Source organism: Geotrypetes seraphini, chromosome 1 (assembly GCF_902459505.1).
Source record: "Geotrypetes seraphini chromosome 1, aGeoSer1.1, whole genome shotgun sequence".
Classification (NCBI taxonomy): domain Eukaryota; kingdom Metazoa; phylum Chordata; class Amphibia; order Gymnophiona; family Dermophiidae; genus Geotrypetes; species Geotrypetes seraphini.
Window position 1 is genome coordinate 67776548 of NC_047084.1, and position 19746 is coordinate 67796293.

General features: G+C 44.3%; 1 protein-coding gene across 1 annotated transcript in view; it reads right to left on the reverse strand.

Annotated features, from left to right (window-relative positions):
• NIPBL (NIPBL cohesin loading factor) overlaps positions 1–19746 on the reverse strand; it is a 1354860-nt gene that overhangs the window by 303179 nt on the left and 1031935 nt on the right. Inside the window, 2 exon segments of the mRNA XM_033932779.1 lie at positions 3524–3670; positions 3769–3867. Of these exon segments, the coding sequence (XP_033788670.1) occupies positions 3524–3670; positions 3769–3867 (246 nt within the window).

The window sequence follows — 19746 nt, forward strand, 5'->3', positions numbered from 1 at the left end:
GGTTTTTTTCCCCCTTAGCAGGTCTTCACTCAGCACCTCTTCAAGACAAGGAGCAGCTGAGTTCTGCATTACCCTTTTGTAGAAGTACCTCTAAACTGAAAGTGATGTCAGCTACACCTCTTGGATGAGTCACTCTGTACTTATTCTTCCCTTTTAGCTTTAATCAGGCACTATTGTTTAACTAAAAGGCAACTAAACAATAGAGCAGTTTCTAACTTCCTATCTGAAAGATCTTTGCAAAAAATGTACTCTTTATGGCTACTTTTTCCAGCTGTACTTTAAACTAATGTTTAAACACTAAAGAGAAACTTTCTTCAACTGCAACGTAAAATACTACTAACCTAGACTAAAACAATTTTTATATAAAACCCTAACAGAGCTTCTAAAGGCTACACTATTGTCTAAACTGACTTTACTGCTAAAAAAAAAAAAAAAAAAAAGAGAGAGTACTGAACTAAAAAAGTTAAAAAGAACGACAATGCACAGCCTCAATTACCACGACCCAATCTCCCCGGCCCTCTGCGAAGAGCACTAGCTCTCGATTACTCAAAGCTGTACATTCAAGGCCCTGGTATTAGCACATAAAAGAATTTACGCCACCACTCCATCCTACATGGAATTGAAGCTAACCCTGTACACCCCCACCCGCCCTCTCCGCTTGGAAATGGAGAAACGCCTATGCATCCCCCCAGGAAGGGCTCTCATGTCAGAAATAACCCGCAAACGCTCCTACAGCCACTTCATCCCCTAATTCTGGAACCAACTCCCCCCAGAAATCAGATTATAGAACTCATTGATGACCTTCCGGAAAGCGGTAAAGACCCTCCTCTTCAACTAAAATTACAACTGTGATCTACCCCTTAAACTCCCCCTTCCTTCCTCCTTCCTGAACCTCTACTTAAATTACTGTATAATCCATTCCTAACCTGTACATAAATTGCTGTATAATCCTCGTACTTGAACTACTGTATAATCGCTATACTGTCCAAATATACTCCAGTGTGAATGTTTGCTTGTAAACCACTCTGAGCTACCAGGAGGACGGGAAATAAATAAATAAATATAATCTATTGAAGCCCAAGTACCTTTTACCAAGCCTAAATGCCAGCAAGTAGGATATTCCAATGGAGTTTTTCTTTTCTTTAGCAGATCCTCACTCAGCACCTCTTCAGGACAAAGAGCAACTGAGTTCTGGATTACCTTTCTGTAGAAGTACCTCCTGGATGAGTAACTCTGTACAAAAATGATAAGAGGGATGGGACGACTTCCCTATGAGGAAAGGCTAAAGCAGCTAGATCTCTTCAACTTGGAGAAGAGACAGCTCAGGGGTGATATGATAGAGGTCTATAAAATACTGAGTGGAGTGGAAAGGATAGATGTGAATCGCTTGTTTACTCTTTCCAAAAATACTAGGACTAGGGGGTGTGTGATGAAGCTACTAAGTAGTAGATTTAAAACAAAACAGAGACAATATCTCTTCACACAATATGTAATTAAACTCTGGAATTTGTTGCCGGAGAATGTAATGAAATCAGTTAGCTTAGCAGGTTTTAAAAAAGGTTTGGATAATTTCCTAAAAGTGAAGTCCATAAGCCAATAATGAGATGGATTGGGGAAATGCACTGCTTATTCCTAGGATAAGCAGCATAAAATATGTTTTATTACTTGGGATCTAGCTAGGTACTTGGGACCTGGTCGGTCACTGTTGGAAATGGCTACAGTGCTTGATTGACCTTTGGTCTGTCCCAGCATGGCAATTCTTATGTTCTTATCCTGCTCTTTTGGCTTTTCCTGTTAATCAGGCACTATGGTTTAACTACGAAGCAATTGAACAACAGAGCAGTTTCTAACTTCTTAATTGAAAGACCTTAGCAAAAAATATACTCTGTAGGGCTATTTTTTCTAGCTGTTAATTTAAACTAATGTTTAAACACTAAAGAGAGACTTTTTCCCTCAACTGAAACCTAAAATACTAACTTAGACTAAAAAACTTTTAATATGAAACCTTAACAGAGCCTCTAAAGCAGTGTTCTGCAAACTTTTGGCCAGCGGCACACTAAATGCAGTGCCCCGGCCGGAAGGCACCAGGAAGTCGACATCATCACGTCAACATCTGTGCATGCGCGGAGGCCCATGAAACTCCATCATTACAGGGATCTGGGAGGTGAGGCGACGGCCAGGAGGAGAGTCGTCCATGCTGGCTGACTTCCTACAGGACGTGCCTCTCGCCGTGATAGGCATGTCCTGTAGGCAGGCAGCCGGCGTGGATGACTCTTCTCCTCACCAGTGTGTCACAGCACAACAGAAATCTCAGGAGGCACACAATTTGCGATACACTGCTCTAAAGTCTACACTATTGTCTAGGGTTACCAAATCTTTAAGGGGAAGTGACAATGTCCTATAGACTCCCTCAAAGCTGCAACCAACTGTTTCTCCACTAGTTTGTGGTTGTGTGTATCAATTTTAGGGTGGCTACACAATAAAGGATTGCCAGGATGGGTACAGGATTGAGGGGATATGGCGGTGTCTGAAAGGTCTCAGTATCCAAATTATTGTCAGTCAGAGGGCCATAGTCTGGATCTGCTCTTCAGACAGTCCAAGCATGGGGGTTTAAGGGGAGGGTGTGATTAGTTAGGGTACTTAGCAGGAAAGGGTGGCTATGATGAGTTGGCCTACATTATTAGAAGGCTTTATAAGATAGAGGATTTGGAGGTAGAAACCATAAGGGCTCTCTGTTAGCATCTGGTGACATCCACTCTCACTCTCTTCGATCAGTTTTGATTGACTTGAGTTATCGCAGTCAGACAATTACCCGAACCAACTGTTACAATCCTAAAAGGGAGATGGTATCCCAAGGTCTTTTTGGCTGCCATTGGCTGGTGGTGGTGGGAGCTCCACTCATCACTGATACCATTCAGTTTGATGGTACCAAGCCTATGGTTAGGCCTACACTAGTACTATGACAAGACTGGGAAGATGTTGGTGTATTTATGTTTTGGCTTGCAACTAGTACATAACAAATTAAATAATAATAAAATAAATGCATTGCATTTAGAATAATATTTGTATTGATACCATCAGTTAATGATATGGCAGGATGGGGCTTCCTACTATATTTAGGGCATTGGTTGGAGCATATATCTACTTGGTTGGAGTACATACCTACTTACTCTGGTAGATTGGTTACTTTGTAAATATTATTTTAGCTCATTAATAATGCTGTTTGTTTTCACAATAGTTTGCAGTTCTGTATGTTAATTTTGGGGTGGCTATGGGATATGGTTTTAGGGAGTGTGGGGGAGGGGGGAGGGGGAATGCTGTGTCTGAGAGGCTCAAGTACCAGGTACCAATGTTACTATATTATAGCTTTTCATAATAGAACAAAATATTCAATATACATTTGACAAATAGATCATTCTTAGAGGGCAGAAAATATCTGAACACATTAGCAGTAATAATTCTCTGCAAAGTCTTATTGCTTCATTCATTCCAAATTTCATGAAATTAAAAAAAAGGAGCATACCAGTATTCGCTCAATCAGCATTTCATAATACTGCTCTGCAAGTTGAGGTCGGCAAAGCACAAACCGACCAAGCAATTCTACAGCTGCCTCTCGTACACTGGTAGAATTATCCATCAATCGACCATGGACACCTCGTTGCATGTCCAACTAGGAGACCAAGCATAACATACATATAGTAAGGAAAAAAAGAAAATATTATGGATAATGCAAATAATTATTCTCTATGATTGATCCATTTCATTTACCCTTGCTAAAATGCTGGGGTCTACAGCAACAACTTCAGATAAACATTTCATAGCTTTTGTTCGAACAGCAATCGCATTTTCCCCAAGTACCCGCAGAATCTACAAAGAAAATGGAAAATACTTGATGACTTTAAACATTTTAAACTTGCATTTAACACAAGCAGATACATAAGAAAATCAAAATTAAATGTCTAGTTGGAGTAATGGGATTTATTTTGGGTTGAGATGATGGTAAAGATGTCATATTCCACAGTTATTAAAAGCCTCTTGTCTCCATCAAAATTACTTGAATTGTTTTAAACATTTATCTTTTACTCTCCCCCCTTTTTACAAAACCACGTAACAGGTTTTTAGTGATGGCTGGCATGCTGAATGCTCTGCACTGCTCCAACGGTCAGAGTTCGCAGAGCATTCAGTACACCGGCTGGCACTAAAAACCTCTTGCTTGGTTTTGTAAAAGAGGGGGTGGGTGTGGGTAATTTTTTGTCTTTAGACTTATGAATTCCTCTGAATCGCGCTACAGTTTAGTAAAAAAAAAAAAAAAAAAAAAAGGGGGGGTTAATATTCAACCCCCCTCAATTTAATTTACCCCCCTTTTACTAAACCGCAATAGCCATTATCAGCGCAGGGAGCTGCGCTGAATGCTCCACGCTGCTCCCGATGTTCATAGAGTTCCTATGAGCGTCGGGAGAAGCGCGGAACATTCAGCACGGCTCCCTGCACTAATAACCACTAACGCGGTTTAGTGAAAGGGGGGGTTAATTTGGCATCTTTTTTTCACTTAATTTATGAAGCTCAGAGACATGAAATTACTTCCATACAATATATTTTCATCATGATCAAGAGAAACAAGTATAATTGGTAGTTTCAACATAACAAGAGCTCATAAAACACAACTGCCTCATTATAAATTCCCTACAATCATTACATATGAAGATAAAAAGCCCCCCAATCCCATTTGTTAAATATTCCTTAAATAGCCAAGTTTTGAGGTACTGGGTTTGTTTGATTTTTTACAAATTAAGAATATCTGATATTTGGGTCTTTAAGATCTGGATATCTGGATAAATTTAAGACTGTCTGGTTTTTTTTTTAATCTTAAAAATTGCATAGTCAACCTTCCTCCTCATCTTTATAGCAAATTTGTTCAACAAAGAAGGTGTCTTACACCCCTCTCCCTTTTTGCCATCAACCTGTAACAAGGGCTCTTTTACTAAAACTTGGCATGCATTAATGGAATTAGCATGTGCTAATTGCTATGAAGTCCATTTTATGTTTATGGTCTTCTTAACATTCAGCATTTGCCAAGCTTTAATAAAAAAGACCTTTTAGTGTTGAAGGACATTTAAAAAAATATTCTCCCCACTACGTGCCGGGAGAGGAGACTTTTGCAGCCATCAAGTCTCACCGAGTTTCGGTGAGATCCTGAGGAATTCCAGCCCACGCCGCCGGAGACCGAGGACGACCATCAGACCTGCCTGCAGGTCTAGAGAGCCCGCTCCGACTCCTCCCCACTGCCTGCCGGGAGAGGAGACTTTTGCAGCCATCAAGTCTCACCGAGTTTCGGTGAGATCCTGAGGGATTCCAGCCCACGCCGCCGGAGACCGAGGACGACCATCGGACCTGCCTGCAGGTCTAGAGAGCCCGCTCCGACTCCTCCCCACTGCCTGCCGGGAGAGGAGACTTTTGCAGCCATCAAGTCTCACCGAGTTTCGGTGAGATCCTGAGGGATTTCAGCCCACGCCACCGGAGACCGAGGACGACCATCGGACCTGCCTGCAGGTCTAGAGAGCCCGCTCCGACTCCTCCCCACTGCCTGCCGGGAGAGGAGACTTTTTTAGTCCCCCTAGTTTCTACTCTTGATCCCTGACCCAAGCCACTCACCCCCACTAAGCAAAATGGCACCCTCCACTACCAAACTCCTATGCATCCTGTTACTGCTCTCCCTACTCTCAACAAACTGGAAAACAGCAGGCTACCACTTTTCAACAATTCCAATAGTGACAACAACACACAGACAGACACATCCACACAAGAAACTTCAGATAGGAAACCTGATAGAATGCACAACAACCACACAAGAAAGCATCCCAACCACATGGGGACGAAAACCACCCCACAACACAAAGAAGTCAGGTCACAAACTCTCCCATACATCCAAGAACCTCCTTCACCCACAGCTTATTCCCAACATCCACAAGAATCATATCACAATCCTCTGTGCGTACATGAACATAAGATCAATCAGCCCAAAGGCAGACCTATTAAAAGACTGGATAGTTAAAGAACAGTTAGGCTGCCTTTTCCTAACCGAAACCTGGCTATCCTCCGACTCGGACCCTAGCATTACAGAATTCTGCCCTAAGGGATACAAACTCGAATTAGTCTGCCGAGAAAAAAAGCGAGGGGGCGGTCTGGCCATCCTAGTGAAAAACAACCTTACCATTACAGTCCTAGACAAACACTCCACCCCCCAATCAGACCTGCTTGCCTGTCAACTCTCCAGTAACTCACTCAAAGATACCCTAACTTGCATCCTCTGTTACATCGCTCCAGGAAAATGGAATGCCACAAAACATGATCTTGAAGATTTCATCTTCCGGAACTCATTAACCTCAACACACAACCTGCTTCTCGGCGACATAAATCTCCACCTAGAAGACAGCTCCTCCAAACAAGTTGAAGGCATAATCTCATACCTCAATGCACTCTCCTACCAAATTCTGTATCCTCAACCCACACACGAAAAAGGCCACCAACTCGATATTGCAGCTTACATGGCCCAACACCCCCATACACCTAACATTCATATCTCCAATGGGGCCTGGCACCCCTCTCTATGGTCAGACCACTTCAAATTCACCTTCAACATCAACTGGACACAAAGCACAAGCAAACACGAAACCCACAAAACCTTCTTCAAAACCCGACCAAAAATCGACCCCTCTACATTCTGGACCACAGTAGACCCCGCAATCGCCTCCATAGACCACAATGTATTCATTCGCCAGTGGCGCTCCCTGAGCGAAACAACCCTGAATGGACTAGCCCCAGAAAAGACAAAACACAAACTCTGCAGATCCTCAGACAAATGGTTCGACACAGAACTTCTTCAACTAAAAAGACACTGCAGACAACTCGAAAGAGTATGGCAAAAAAAGAACCAAGAACTAACCAAAGTAGCTTGCAGAAACCTAATAAAACAATACAAAGCCAAACTTAAAGAAAAACGAAGAGCTTACTACTCCAAACTAATCGGCACAGAATCCATAGACACAAAGAAACTCTTCCAACTTGTGAAGAACCTCACAGACACTCAGCCATTCCTAGCCACTCAAGGAATCCACCCTCCAACGGCCACCTAACTAGCAGACCACTTCAAGAACAAGATCGCTACCATCAGAGCCTCCTTCTCCAATTCACCGACCCTCCTAGACGAGATCATAATAAACCCCACAACTGATGAAGCCACTGCAGCCGACAGACACTGGTCCAACTTTACAAAGGTGCAATGGTGGGACTTTAACCAACTCTACAATAAATATAGTCGAGCGTCATGCGACCTGAATAATTGCCCCTCATATTTACTAACAAATGCCTCCCCCAAATTTAGAGCTTGCCTATTGCAATGGATCCAAACAACGCTCACGGAAGGCCAATTCCCACAAGACCTAGGAGAAATCATAGTCACTCCAATACTGAAAGATCACAAAGGACCAATAGACACCCCTTCCAACTACCGACCCATAGCCTCTATTCCATTATATGTTAAACTAATAGAAGGTCTGGTTGCCCAATACCTCACCAACTACCTTGAAGACCACAACCTACTCCACCCAACCCAATCGGAGTTCAGATCCAACCACAGCACTGAGACACTGCTAGTCTCCCTTCTAGATACAGCCCGACAACACCTTAGCAAAGGAAGAAGGATGCTGATAATTCAACTAGACATCTCAGCCGCATTTGACCTGGTTGAACACAGTATACTTCTTCAGATATTAGAAGCAATAGGGATCTCAGGCGGAGTATACAACTGGTTCCAAGGATTCCTCAAAACAAGAACATACAGAGTAAAAACAAAAGATCTAATATCGGAAACCTGGACCAATCCCTGCGGAGTACCTCAAGGTTCACCACTCTCACCCATGCTCTTCAATGTCTTCATTTCCTCCCTTGGTACCCTATTAGACAAACTCGAAGTAACCTCATTCAGTTATGCAGACGATATAACCATACTCCTCCCCTTTGACTCACAAGACCCCACTACAACAGATAACCTGGTAAAAACCCTAGAAACAGTGGAAAAATGGATGACAGAACACAAACTGAAGCTCAATCCAGACAAAACTAAATTTCTACTGCTTGAAAAAGACAAAACCCCTTCGATAACAGAACTAGAAATAAAAACCACCAAATATCCTATACAGCCCACTCTCAAACTCCTTGGAGTAACAGTAGATAGATGTTGCACTCTTCAGGTGCAAATCAACAAAATCACACAAAAAGCATTCTTTACCATGCGCAACCTTCGCAAAATTAGAAAATTCTTCGGCAAAGAACAATACAGACTCATAGTTCAATCCCTAGTCCTAAGTCTACTGGACTATTGCAATATCCTCTACCTTCCTTGTCCCACCTACTTAATAAAACAACTACAGACCGTCCAGAACACTGCCCTCAGACTGATCTATTCCCTTCAAAAATTTGACCACATCACCAACGCCTTCCTAGATTCACACTGGCTTCCAATACAAGCCCGCATCCAATTCAAGCTATATTGCATATTATTCAAAACATTAAACGGAACGGCACCCTCCCACTTAAACAACCGCCTAAATAGGAACCTCTCTTCTAGACAAAGGAGAACCCAGTCCCCTTTCTCCTACCCCCCTTATAAAGGAACTAAGCGCAAAAAGATGTACGACAACCTACTAGCAACACTTGCAGCTAAATTGGACCCCTCCATCACCAACCTACTGACAGCTTCAACTGACCTCAAAGCTTTTCGAAAAGAAATCAAAACCATACTATTCAAGAAATTCATCCTAATTTCCTAACCCCAATCTTCTCCCCTCTCTCCCCCTCTTAGGATCCTCCCTTCAAAATGTGATTTAGACCTAACACCTTTAACTGTATTCCTCTTCCTGAAAACGTCCAGCTATCGTTTTGATGTATTAGGCCCAACGTCTTTAATTGTATTCCTCTTCCTGGAAATGTCCAGTTATCTTTTTGTTGTAATCCGCTTAGAACTGCAAGGTACAGGCGGAATAGAAGTCATTAATGTAATGTAATGTAATTCTTCTTCTGATTTTTAGGTTGATCAGGGGGAATAGATCCCAACCAAATGTTGCAAGCACAGGGGAGACAGCCTATTCAATATTTTAAAAATTCATTAAGAGTTTAAATATTATTCTTGCTTGAATGGGGAATCTGTGAAATGGAATTAAATATGAGGCGCCTCTTTTCCATCTTGAGCCTCCTATAATTTTCTCTGCAGCAGTGTTCAGTATTACCTGCATCTCTGCCATTACTCTCTTAGCTAGGCCTAAATAAAGTTAATTACAAAAATCAAAATATGTCACCACTTTTTATATCTTCAAAGCCCCTAAAGGAAACAGGCCAGTGTACTCTACACACCTCCAAGGTCCTACCAAGGAATATCCCTACCCGTACCTTCTCCAAAGGGCATCACACAATGTGACATCCACCTGCGAAGCAGCCTTCTCTGGAGTAATAATAATAATAATAATTTTATTCTTATATACCGCCATGCCCATCGAGTTCTAGGCGGTTCACAATAATTACATTAGGATCCGCATTGACATGCCGATTTACAAACAATGTTTTGGGTTTACAGGCAATGTATTGGGTATACAAACAATGTATTGGATTTAGAACACCTTCTGCCGAACATGGCTGAAGAAGAGGGAGTGGGAAGTAGAGAAGGAGGAAAGCGGTCAATAAAGGGGGGGGGGGGAAGGGCCGAACGGGCCGATTTACCATGATTTATTGGATTTACAACAACTTTAGCCGAACTTGGCTGATGAAGAAGGAGGAGGGTAAGTGAGCTGGAAGACAGCGATCAATGAAGGGGGAAAGGGGCGGGCGTGTGGCCAGGTAATTCCGGAGAGGGGGCGTTAGGGGGCTTGTTTGTTGAATAGGTAAGTTTTGAGTGTTTTTCTGAAGTCGAGGTAAGTGGGAGCCTCGAGAATCATTTGGGCGATCCATGGGTTCATCTTGGCTGCTTGGAAGGCGAAGGTTTTGTCTAGGAATCTTTTAAGATGACAGAGCTTAAGTGAGGGGTAGGCGAACAGTTGAATTCTACGGGATTTCTTGTTGGAGCAGTAAAGGTTAAAGAGGGGATTGATGTATCTTGGTGAGAGGCCGTTTACCGATTTGTAGCAGAAGCATGCAAATTTGAAGAGTACTCTGGATTCGAAAGGCAGCCAGTGGAGTTGGTGGTAGAAAGGGGTGATATGTTCCCATTTCTTTAGGCCATAGATGAGGCGGACGGCTGTGTTTTGGATCACTTTTAGTCTCCTGGTCGTTTTCTTCGTGGAGTTCAGGTAAATAATATTACAGTAGTCTAGAATGCTGAGAATGGCAGATTGCACTAGAAGAGTAACATAAGCAGTGTCTCTGCTGGGTCAGGCAGAGGAGCCCTCACACTTTGAAATGCACTCCCTGAAAGGCTTCATTCATGCTTTATTTTTGAACAATATGATTCTTCAATCATTATTTTCACATCAGACTGTTCTTCTTGTTTTGATTTTCTTCCTTTTTTTTAATGTCTCTCTCAGCTCCAATACCAGTTCTATGGGGCAGACAATAATGTCAAAAGCATTCTCACACTTTGTTTAAGTCAACACCCAAGTTAAGATGTCTTACTCATGTTTCAATTTCAAATATACCTACTACTACTATTACAATTCCTCCCCTCTCAGTTTGTCTTCTTAATGTTCATTCTATTCGTAACAAACATCATTTGATAAAGGATCTTATCTTGACAAGGAAGATTGATATACTCTGTCTCACAGAAATCTGGTTCTTGTCTAATAAATAGGCTTCTCTATCTCAGGCCTGTCCTAAAGTCTGTCTATTCAAACTTCCCGTAATGACCATCGTGATGGAGGTATTGCTACTATCTAGTCTAAACATCTTCTCATTACTTCAAAACCATCTACTATAACATCTCCTCTAGAAACACTTGTATTTTGTTTTAGGTCAGGCCCCTTTAGATTTTTTTCTTATTTATCTTCCTCCTCCAGTAACATCATCTACACGGCTTACCTTACAGTCTACTCTATCTCATTTCTATGTATCATTTAACAATCCAATAATATTGGGTGATTTTAACATTCATTTTGATGATTCACAGAACTGAGCAAGAAGCTGCTGGCACTCCTGTGCCAGAGGATACAAGCGAGACATGGCTCTTGCTATCTTAACAGCACCTTCCAGACAGCCATACTACTCCGAGAATAGAATGCTCATATCAGGGAAGCGCTGTGCCTGTAAATAAGGGGTCAGCAAACTGGTCATCATCACTAGGATCTACCATATCAGGATCAGGCAGCACAAGAACAGCGTCTGACTGAACTGAGGACTTGTTCATAGAAGCAACACTATTGAGAGATGCATTGGAGGCGGAGCAGGACTGCGCAGGGGAAGAACACCGACTTTGAAACTCGTTCCACAAATGTTTCATAAATTCAGAGAAAGCCTCCGGCTCCTGGGGTGTAGAGTCATCCTTTGATGATTTAACTTTGCGTTTCTTAGGCTGCGAAGGATCCACAGCCAAATGCATGGAACTAAAAGCCATGCCAAGCCCCGAATATAAAGAAGGCCGCCCCACTGGGCTAGCCAAACGTTTTGTCACTTGCTTAATCACAGGAGAGGCTGCGCCACACGGCACAAGGACACCAGAGGTGCTAAATTTGCACAATCTTGGCAATAATTCACATTAGGAGAGCCCGAGGACTCCATTGTAACAAGTTTTGATATAAAAAATGCAGTTTTGGAGAAGCAAGGAACTTTAGAAAAAATGATTGCTAAAAATCCAAGATGGAAGTAGCTGGGAGAGAGTCAAGACACCACTGAGTCTCCTACTGATGGCCAACAGCCTGCGCTCAAACATTTGTTCGCCAGAAGGAGAAAGATGGGGACAGCCCTGAGCTCCTGTGAAGAAAATGCAGGGCCTGTCAGCTGCAGACCGAAGTCAGTGTGATCTCAATGCAGGTAGAGCTGAATAATCGCTCCGAGCACATGAAAAAATGATAAAAAAGCACAGAATAAAATAGAGAGAGCAGAACAAATACACTCTTGCTGGCATGCGTGCAGAAGGCAAAATCTGTAGGTGGAGTTAAGGAGACCAGTGAAGTACAGCAGAGGAAGAGAGAAAAAAAATGGAGTGGATTCCTTCTGCAGATGGCATGTGGCAATGGGGACACAACCCATCTGTCTAGAATGTCTCACCTATTGCACTGGAAATCTTATTTAAAAGGTCGTCCCCATATTTTATAACTACAAGATCAATACACTGATCCTTTCACACTGCCCTGTGGGGTACCTCAAGGATCAATTCTTGCCCCTATTTATTATATTTTCTTGGCCCTATTACTTACACTTGCATAATCTATCGGCTTTAATATTTTTGTATACGCTGATGACATTCAACTTCTTCACACCATTGATATTTCAAATCCTATTGCACTTCTTCAAGGGAGTTAACAGGCAGACAAGGGTGACCGGTTGACAATGTATATCTGGATTTTCAGAAGGTGTTTGACAAGGTCCTGCATGAACGACTACTTCGAAAAATTGCAAGCCATGGAATTGAGGGTGAAATACTCACATGGGTTAAAAACTGGTTGGCGGATAGGAAACAGAGAGTGGGGGTAAATGGACAATACTCGTACTGGAAAAGTGTCACAAGTGGAGTGCCGCAGGGTTCAGTGCTTGAACCCATGCTCTTCAACATATTTATAAACGACCTAGAAATTGGTACGACGAGCGAGGTGATTAAATTTGCAGACGATACGAAGTTATTCAGAGTAGTGAAGACACAAAAGGATTGCGAAGACCTGCAACGTGACAATTATGCTCGAGAAATGGGCTGCAACATGGCAAATGAGGTTTAACGTGGATAAGTGTAGGGTGATGCATGTCGGTAACAAAAATCTTATACACGAATACAGGATGTCCGGTTCAGTACTCGGAGAGACCTCCCCCAGGAAAGAGACTTAGGAGTACTGGTCGAAAAGTCGATGAAGCCGTCTGCGCAATGCGCGGCGGTGGCGAAAAGGGCAAACAGAATGCTAAGAATGATTAAGAAGTGGATCACAAACAGATCGGAGAAGGTAATCATGCCGCTGGTCACGGCCATGGTCACCCCCACCTGGAATACTGCGTACTACTCGAAAGGGTCCAGAGAAGAGTGACTAAAATGGTTAAGGGGCTGGAGGAGTTGCCGTACAGTGAGAGATTAGAGAAACTGGGCCTCTTCTCCCTTGAAAAGAGGAGACTGAGAGGGGACATGATCGAAACATTCAAGATAATGAAGGGAATAGACTCAGTAGATAAAGACAGGTTTGTTCACCCTTCTCCAAGGTAGGAAGAACAGAGGGCACTCTCTAAAGTTAAAAGGGGAAAGAAAGCAAGCTCTTCCGTGAACAACAATGTAGTGAGGCCAGATGAATACATAATTATGGTTCATGAGGTCACCACACCACCATTCTTGGACCAGACCCTCCCACTGGCTTTCAAACGTTTGAGAATTATTGCAGAATAAACCAAAGTCAAAGACACTAAAAAAGATACATTGAATGTAGCCATATGTAGCCAGAGATACTGAGTAGAAAGATTCAGTCCATTATAAATGGTCATCTACTCTTCATTCTAACTATTCATTCCTGGATGTGTTGGGGGATGGAGGAAGGGTTCAAAATATTTAACATTTCAAACTACATTAAAAAGTGTCAACCCCCTCCCAAAAAAAAGGGGGATAGATTCTGTACAAACATAAGGAAGTTCTTCTTCACCCAGAGAGTGGTGGAAAACTGGAACACTCTTCCGGAGGCTGTTAAAGGGGGAAAACACCCTCCAGGGATTCAAGACAAAGTTAGACAAATTCCTGCTATACCAGAATGTACACAGGTAAGGCTAGACTCAGTTAGGGCCAGTGGCGTACTAAGAGGAGGGGGGGGGGGGGGGGGGGGCGGTCCGCCCCGGGTGCCATCCATGAGGGGGTGTTCCCGGCCTTGCCGTTCATTCCCCCCCCACCCCCGAAGGACCGCTCGCCCCACTGACCTTCCTGCACCACCTGTGAAGCAGCCCGCAGCAGGATCGCGACTTCAGCGATACCTGAGCTGCTTGGGCGCTGCTTCCTGCGCCGCGGTCCCACCCCTCCTCTGACTTCAGAGAAGGGGCGGGAACGCGGCGCAGGAAGCAGCGCCTAAGCAGCACAGAGATCGCTGACGTCGGAATCCTGCTGCGGCTGCTTCATAGGTGGTGCAGGAAGGTCAGTGGGGCGAGCGGTCCTTCGGGGGTGGTGGTGGGGGACTGAACGGCAAGGCCGGGAGCATAGGTAGTGCTGCTTCATAGTGGTGCGGGGAGGCCAGGGGCGAGCGGTCCTTCGGGGTGGGGCGGGCGGGCAGGCAGGCAGGCTTTCAAGGAGGAGGGGGGTGACAGACAGGCAGGAAGGCCTTCAAGGAGGGACAGGCCTTCAAGGGGGGGGCAGGCAGGCCTTCAAGGGGGGGACAGGCCTTTGGGGGTGTGTGCAGACCTTCAAGGGGGAGGGACAGGCCTTCAAGGGGGGGCAGGCAGGCCTTCAAGGGGGGGACAGGTCTACAAGGGGGTGGGACAAGCCTACAAGGGGGTGGGACAGGCCTTCAAGGGGGGAACAGGCCTTGGGGGGGTGCAGGCCTTCGGGGGGGGGTGCAGGCCTTCAAGGGGGGGACAGGCCTTCAAAGGGGGGACAGGCCTACAAGGGGGTGGGACAGGCCTTCAAGAGGGGTGCAGGCCTTCGGGGGGGTTCAGGCCTTCGGGGGGGTTCAGGCCTTCGGGGGGGTTCAGGCCTTCGGGGGGGGTGCAGACCTTCAAGGGGGGACAGGCCTTCAGGGGGGTGCAGGCCTTCGGGGGGGTGCAGACCTTCAAGGGGGGGGGGACAGGCCTTCAAGGGGGGACAGGAAGGCAGGCCTACAAGGGGGGGACAGGCCTACAAGGGGGGGGACAGGCCTTCAAGGAGGTGGGACAGGCCTTCAAGGGGGGTGCAGGCCTTCAAGGGGGGACAGGCCTTTGGGGGGACCCTGGTTTAGAAGTACACGGAGGGAAGGGGGTGTTCAAAGAGACGTGCATATGCCAAACTTTGGGGGGGGGGAGGAAGAAATAATGGGTCTGAAAATAGAGGAGAGGGAGAGAGATGATGGACCATGGGATTTAGGGAGGGAAGGAACAGAAAGGGAGAGAAATTGGACACAAGGGATGGTGTGGAGGAGGGATAGAGATACTGGATAGGAGGGTAATTGGGAAAAGAAAGGGAGAGATGGTGGACTCGGGTGGTGGGGAAGGAGGGAGAGATGCCGGATGAAAGGGTAGTTAAGAAAAGGTGGATCTGTGGAGGGAGATGAAAAAAAGGAAAGATACCAGACTTCCTGGGGAGGGAAGGGAAATGGAAAGGGAGGACAGAGTTGGCAGATGGATGGTTAGCATGCAGAAAGAAGAAAGAAGGAGACCCTGGCAAGCAAGTTATCAGAAGAAAACCAGAGCCTTGGACCAACAAGATTTGAAATATAACCAGACAACAAAAGGTAGAAAAATTAATTTTATTTTCTGTTTTGTGATTATAATATGTCAGATTTGAAATGTGTATCCTGCCTGTTCTTATGTTCTAAGTAAAGCAGATCAACCAAAAACTTAACTTGATTTCTATATGATTGAATACTAATCATTTGTTGTTAAATCTTCGAAAATCCAAATCTATACTTTTCTGCACAAAGGATAATCAGATAAGAACATAAGAACATAAGAAATGCCTCTACTGGGTCAGACCATGAGGTCCATCGTGCCCAGCAGTCCGCTCACGCGGCGGCCCAACAGGTCCAGGACCTGTGCAGTAATCCTCTATCTATACCCCTCTATTCCCTTTTCCAGCAGAAAGTTGTCCAATTCCCTCTTGAACCCCAGTACCGTACTCTGCCCTATCACGCCCTCTGGAAGCGCATTCCAGGTGTCCACCACACGCTGGGTAAAGAAGAACTTCCTAGCATTCGTTCTGAATCTGTCCCCTTTCAACTTTTCCGAATGCCCTCTTGTTCTTTTATTTTTTGAAAGTGTGAAGAATCTGTCCCTCTCTACTCTCTCTATGCCCTTCATGATCTTGTAAGTCTCTATCATATCTCCTCTAAGTCTTCTCTTCTCCAGGGAAAAAAGTCCCAGCTTTTCCAATCTCTCAGCGTATGAAAGGTTTTCCATCCCTTTTATCAGACGTGTCGCTCTCCTCTGAACCCTCTCGAGTATCGCCATATCCTTCTTAAGGTACGGCGACCAATATTGGATGCAGTACTCCAGATGCGGACGCACCATTGCTCGATACAATGGCAAGATAACTTCTTTCGTTCTGGTTGTAATACCCTTTTTGATGATGCCTAGCATTCTATTTGCCTTCTTAGCAGCCGCTGCACACTGTGCCGACGGCTTCATTGTCAAGTCCACCATCACCCCCAGGTCTCTTTCTTGGGTACTCTCATTTAAAAACATCCCTCCCATCGTATAGTTGTACCTCGGGTTTCTGTTTCCCACATGTAATACTTTACATTTCTCAACATTGAACTTCATCTGCCATCTCGTTGCCCATTCCCCTAGTTTGTTCAAGTCCCTTTGCAGTTTTTCACAGTCTTCTTTAGTCCGAGCTCTACTAAATAGTTTAGTGTCATCTGCAAATTTTATTATCTCACACTTCGTCCCTGTTTCCAGATCATTTATGAATACATTAAATAGCAGCGGCCCTAGTACTGAGCCCTGCGGGACCCCACTCGTGACCTTCCTCCAGTCCGAGTAGTGGCCCTTCACTCCCACCCTCTGTCTCCTACCCGCCAACCAGCTTCTGATCCATCTATGTACATCTCCTTCCACCCCATGGTTCTTCAGTTTCCGGAGTAGGCGTTCATGGGGCACCTTGTCAAAGGCTTTTTGGAAATCAAGATATATGATGTCTATGGGGTCTCCATTGTCCATCCGTTTGTTAATTCCTTCGAAGAAGTGCAATAAGTTAGTTAGGCAAGATCTTCCCTTGCAGAAACCGTGTTGGCTGGTTATCAGAAGTTTGTTTCTTTCAAAATGTTCATCAATTTTTTCTTTTATCAGTGTTTCTGCCATTTTCCCCGGTACCGAGGTCAGACTCACTGGTCTGTAATTTCCTGGGTCACCTTTTGATCCCTTTTTAAAGATGGGCGTAACATTGGCTATCTTCCAGTCCTCCGGGATCACGCCTGTTTTCAGGGATAGATTGCAAATTTGCTGCAGTAGTTCCGCTATCTCCTCCTTTAATTCTTTCAGAACCCTTGGATGGATTCCGTCCGGACCCGGGGATTTGTCTGTTTTTAATTTATCTATCTGCCTGTGTACATCTTCAAGGCTCACTTCCATGGTTGTTAATTTTTCTGCCTGATTTCCATTGAAGAATTGTTCAGGTTCCGGAATGCTGGATGTGTCTTCGTTTGTAAATACAGATGAAAAGAACGCGTTAAGTCTTTCTGCCACTTCTTTCTCCTCCTTCACCACTCCCTTCTTGTCACCATCGTCCAGCGGTCCCACATCCTCCCTAGCCGGTTGCTTCCCTTTAACATATCTAAAGAACGGTTTGAAATTTTTTGCTTCCCTGGCTAGCCTCTCTTCATACTCTCTTTTGGCTTTTCGAACCACTCGGTGACATTCTTTTTGATACTTCCTGTTCTCTTTCCAGTTCCCCTCAGTTTTGTCCTTTTTCCATTTCCTGAATGAATTTTTCTTATTGCCTATCGCTTCCTTCACTGTTTTGGTTATCCACACCGCGTCCTTTATTCGACTCTTTTTGCACCCCTTTCTGAATCTGGGGATATATAGATTTTGCGCCTCGCTCACCGTGTTCTTGAGAAAAGACCAGGCAAGTTCTACCTTTTGCCATTTTTTTGAAGTGTTCCTAAGTTTCTTCCTTACCATTTCCCTCATTGCTTCGTAGTTTCCTTTCCTGAAGTTTAAAGTTGTCGCTATGGTTCTCTTTCCTTTCGGTATTCCTACCTCAACCTTGAACTTGATCACATTATGATCGCTGTTTCCCAACGGTCCCACTACCTCTACTTCTTTAGCAGGTCCCCTTAACCCATTTAGGATTAGATCCAGAGTGGCATTTCCTCTCGTCGGTTCTCTGACAAGCTGCTCCATGAAACAATCTTGTATAACCTCTAAGAATTCTGTCTCCCTAGTGCAATTTGAGTTTCCAAGACTCCAGTCTATTCCGGGGTAGTTGAAGTCTCCCATAATAACCGCGTTACCGCTTTTGGATTCTCGCTTCATCTCGGCTTCCATTTCTTCATCAATAGATACTTCCTTTACCTTTGATACTTTCTAATACCTCAATTCAACATTGAAAATTTTGGGAGTCACTTTAGATTCAAAATTATCTTTTCAAGTGCAAAATTCTACTACTGTACAATGCAGTTATTACAAATTAAGACTTATGCGTTTAATATCTCATTTCTTACTTCTATCTGCTATTAATATTCTTGCGCTTTCTTTAGTAATTAGCACAGTGATTACTGAAATTCCCTATACTATGCTATTAGATGCAAAGATAATCATTTACAACTTGTTCAAAATACTTCCATAAAATTAATAACTGGAAAAAAGAAATTTGAACATGTTAGCTCATTTAAAATCAGCTCATTGGCTACTGATTAATCACCATTTGATACATAAGAGTTTGCTTTTGAATTTTAAGACACAATCTACTTGATCGATCTCCTTATATCGATAACTACTTGATACTATATAACGCCTTCTCATATGCTTTGTTCTCTTCAACAAAATCTTACCATTCCATCTGTAACATATGTTACATACACATCTACTAGAGCAGTGTTTCTCAAAATGTGGCATGTGTACCCTTAGGGGTACACGAGCCGCTTGTTGGGGGTAGGTAAGCACACTAGCCGCTGCTGAGGATCCCATGCCCTCCTTATTGCCTGCCCGCCTGCCCCCCTCTGCTGAAGCCGCTGCCAGGGATCCTATGCCCTCCTTCCTGCCCACCCCCTCCACCGAAGCCGACCCAGGCGGCTTCCCTCCGAGGTCACAGCTGATTTTGGAGGAAAGCCTTCTGGGTCAGCAGGAGATCCCAATTACCTCCTTCCAGGTGGGCTGTTCCTTCCTGTCTTCAGCGGCACTTGTTGCAAGGACGGGTTAGTGGCTCTTTCACCCTGCACATGGCTGAACCGGAAACCTTTTTACCGACATCAGAGGGAAGGCTTGTGGGTTAGCCATGTGCAGTGTGTGAACCGCCGTCCGCACGTTCCTGCAACAAGTGCCGCTGAAGGAAGAAGGAGCAGCCAAGCTAGACGGTCCTGAAGAAAGCGAGTGCAGCTAGAGCAAGTAAGGGAGAGAGGGGGTATGATCTGGGACAAAGGGAGGGAGGGAGCGCGTTGGGACATGGGAGGAGCACGATTTTGAGACAAAGACTGGAAGGCAGGGAGGGGGGCACAAACTCATAGATGCATTTACCAATGCGGTATATCAAGCACTAAATAAACTGGAAACTTAGTAGGACTTGTTTATTCTCTCATACCCTAGCTGAGATTATATTCATGCATTCATGTGCAACTTTAAATTAATCCCCTTATATTAAAACACTGTATACTGTATTGACATTAGAATGCCAAACTATGTTGTGTGAATATTTTTACTACTGTAATTATCTATTGCTTATATTCTACTTATTTGTGCTGT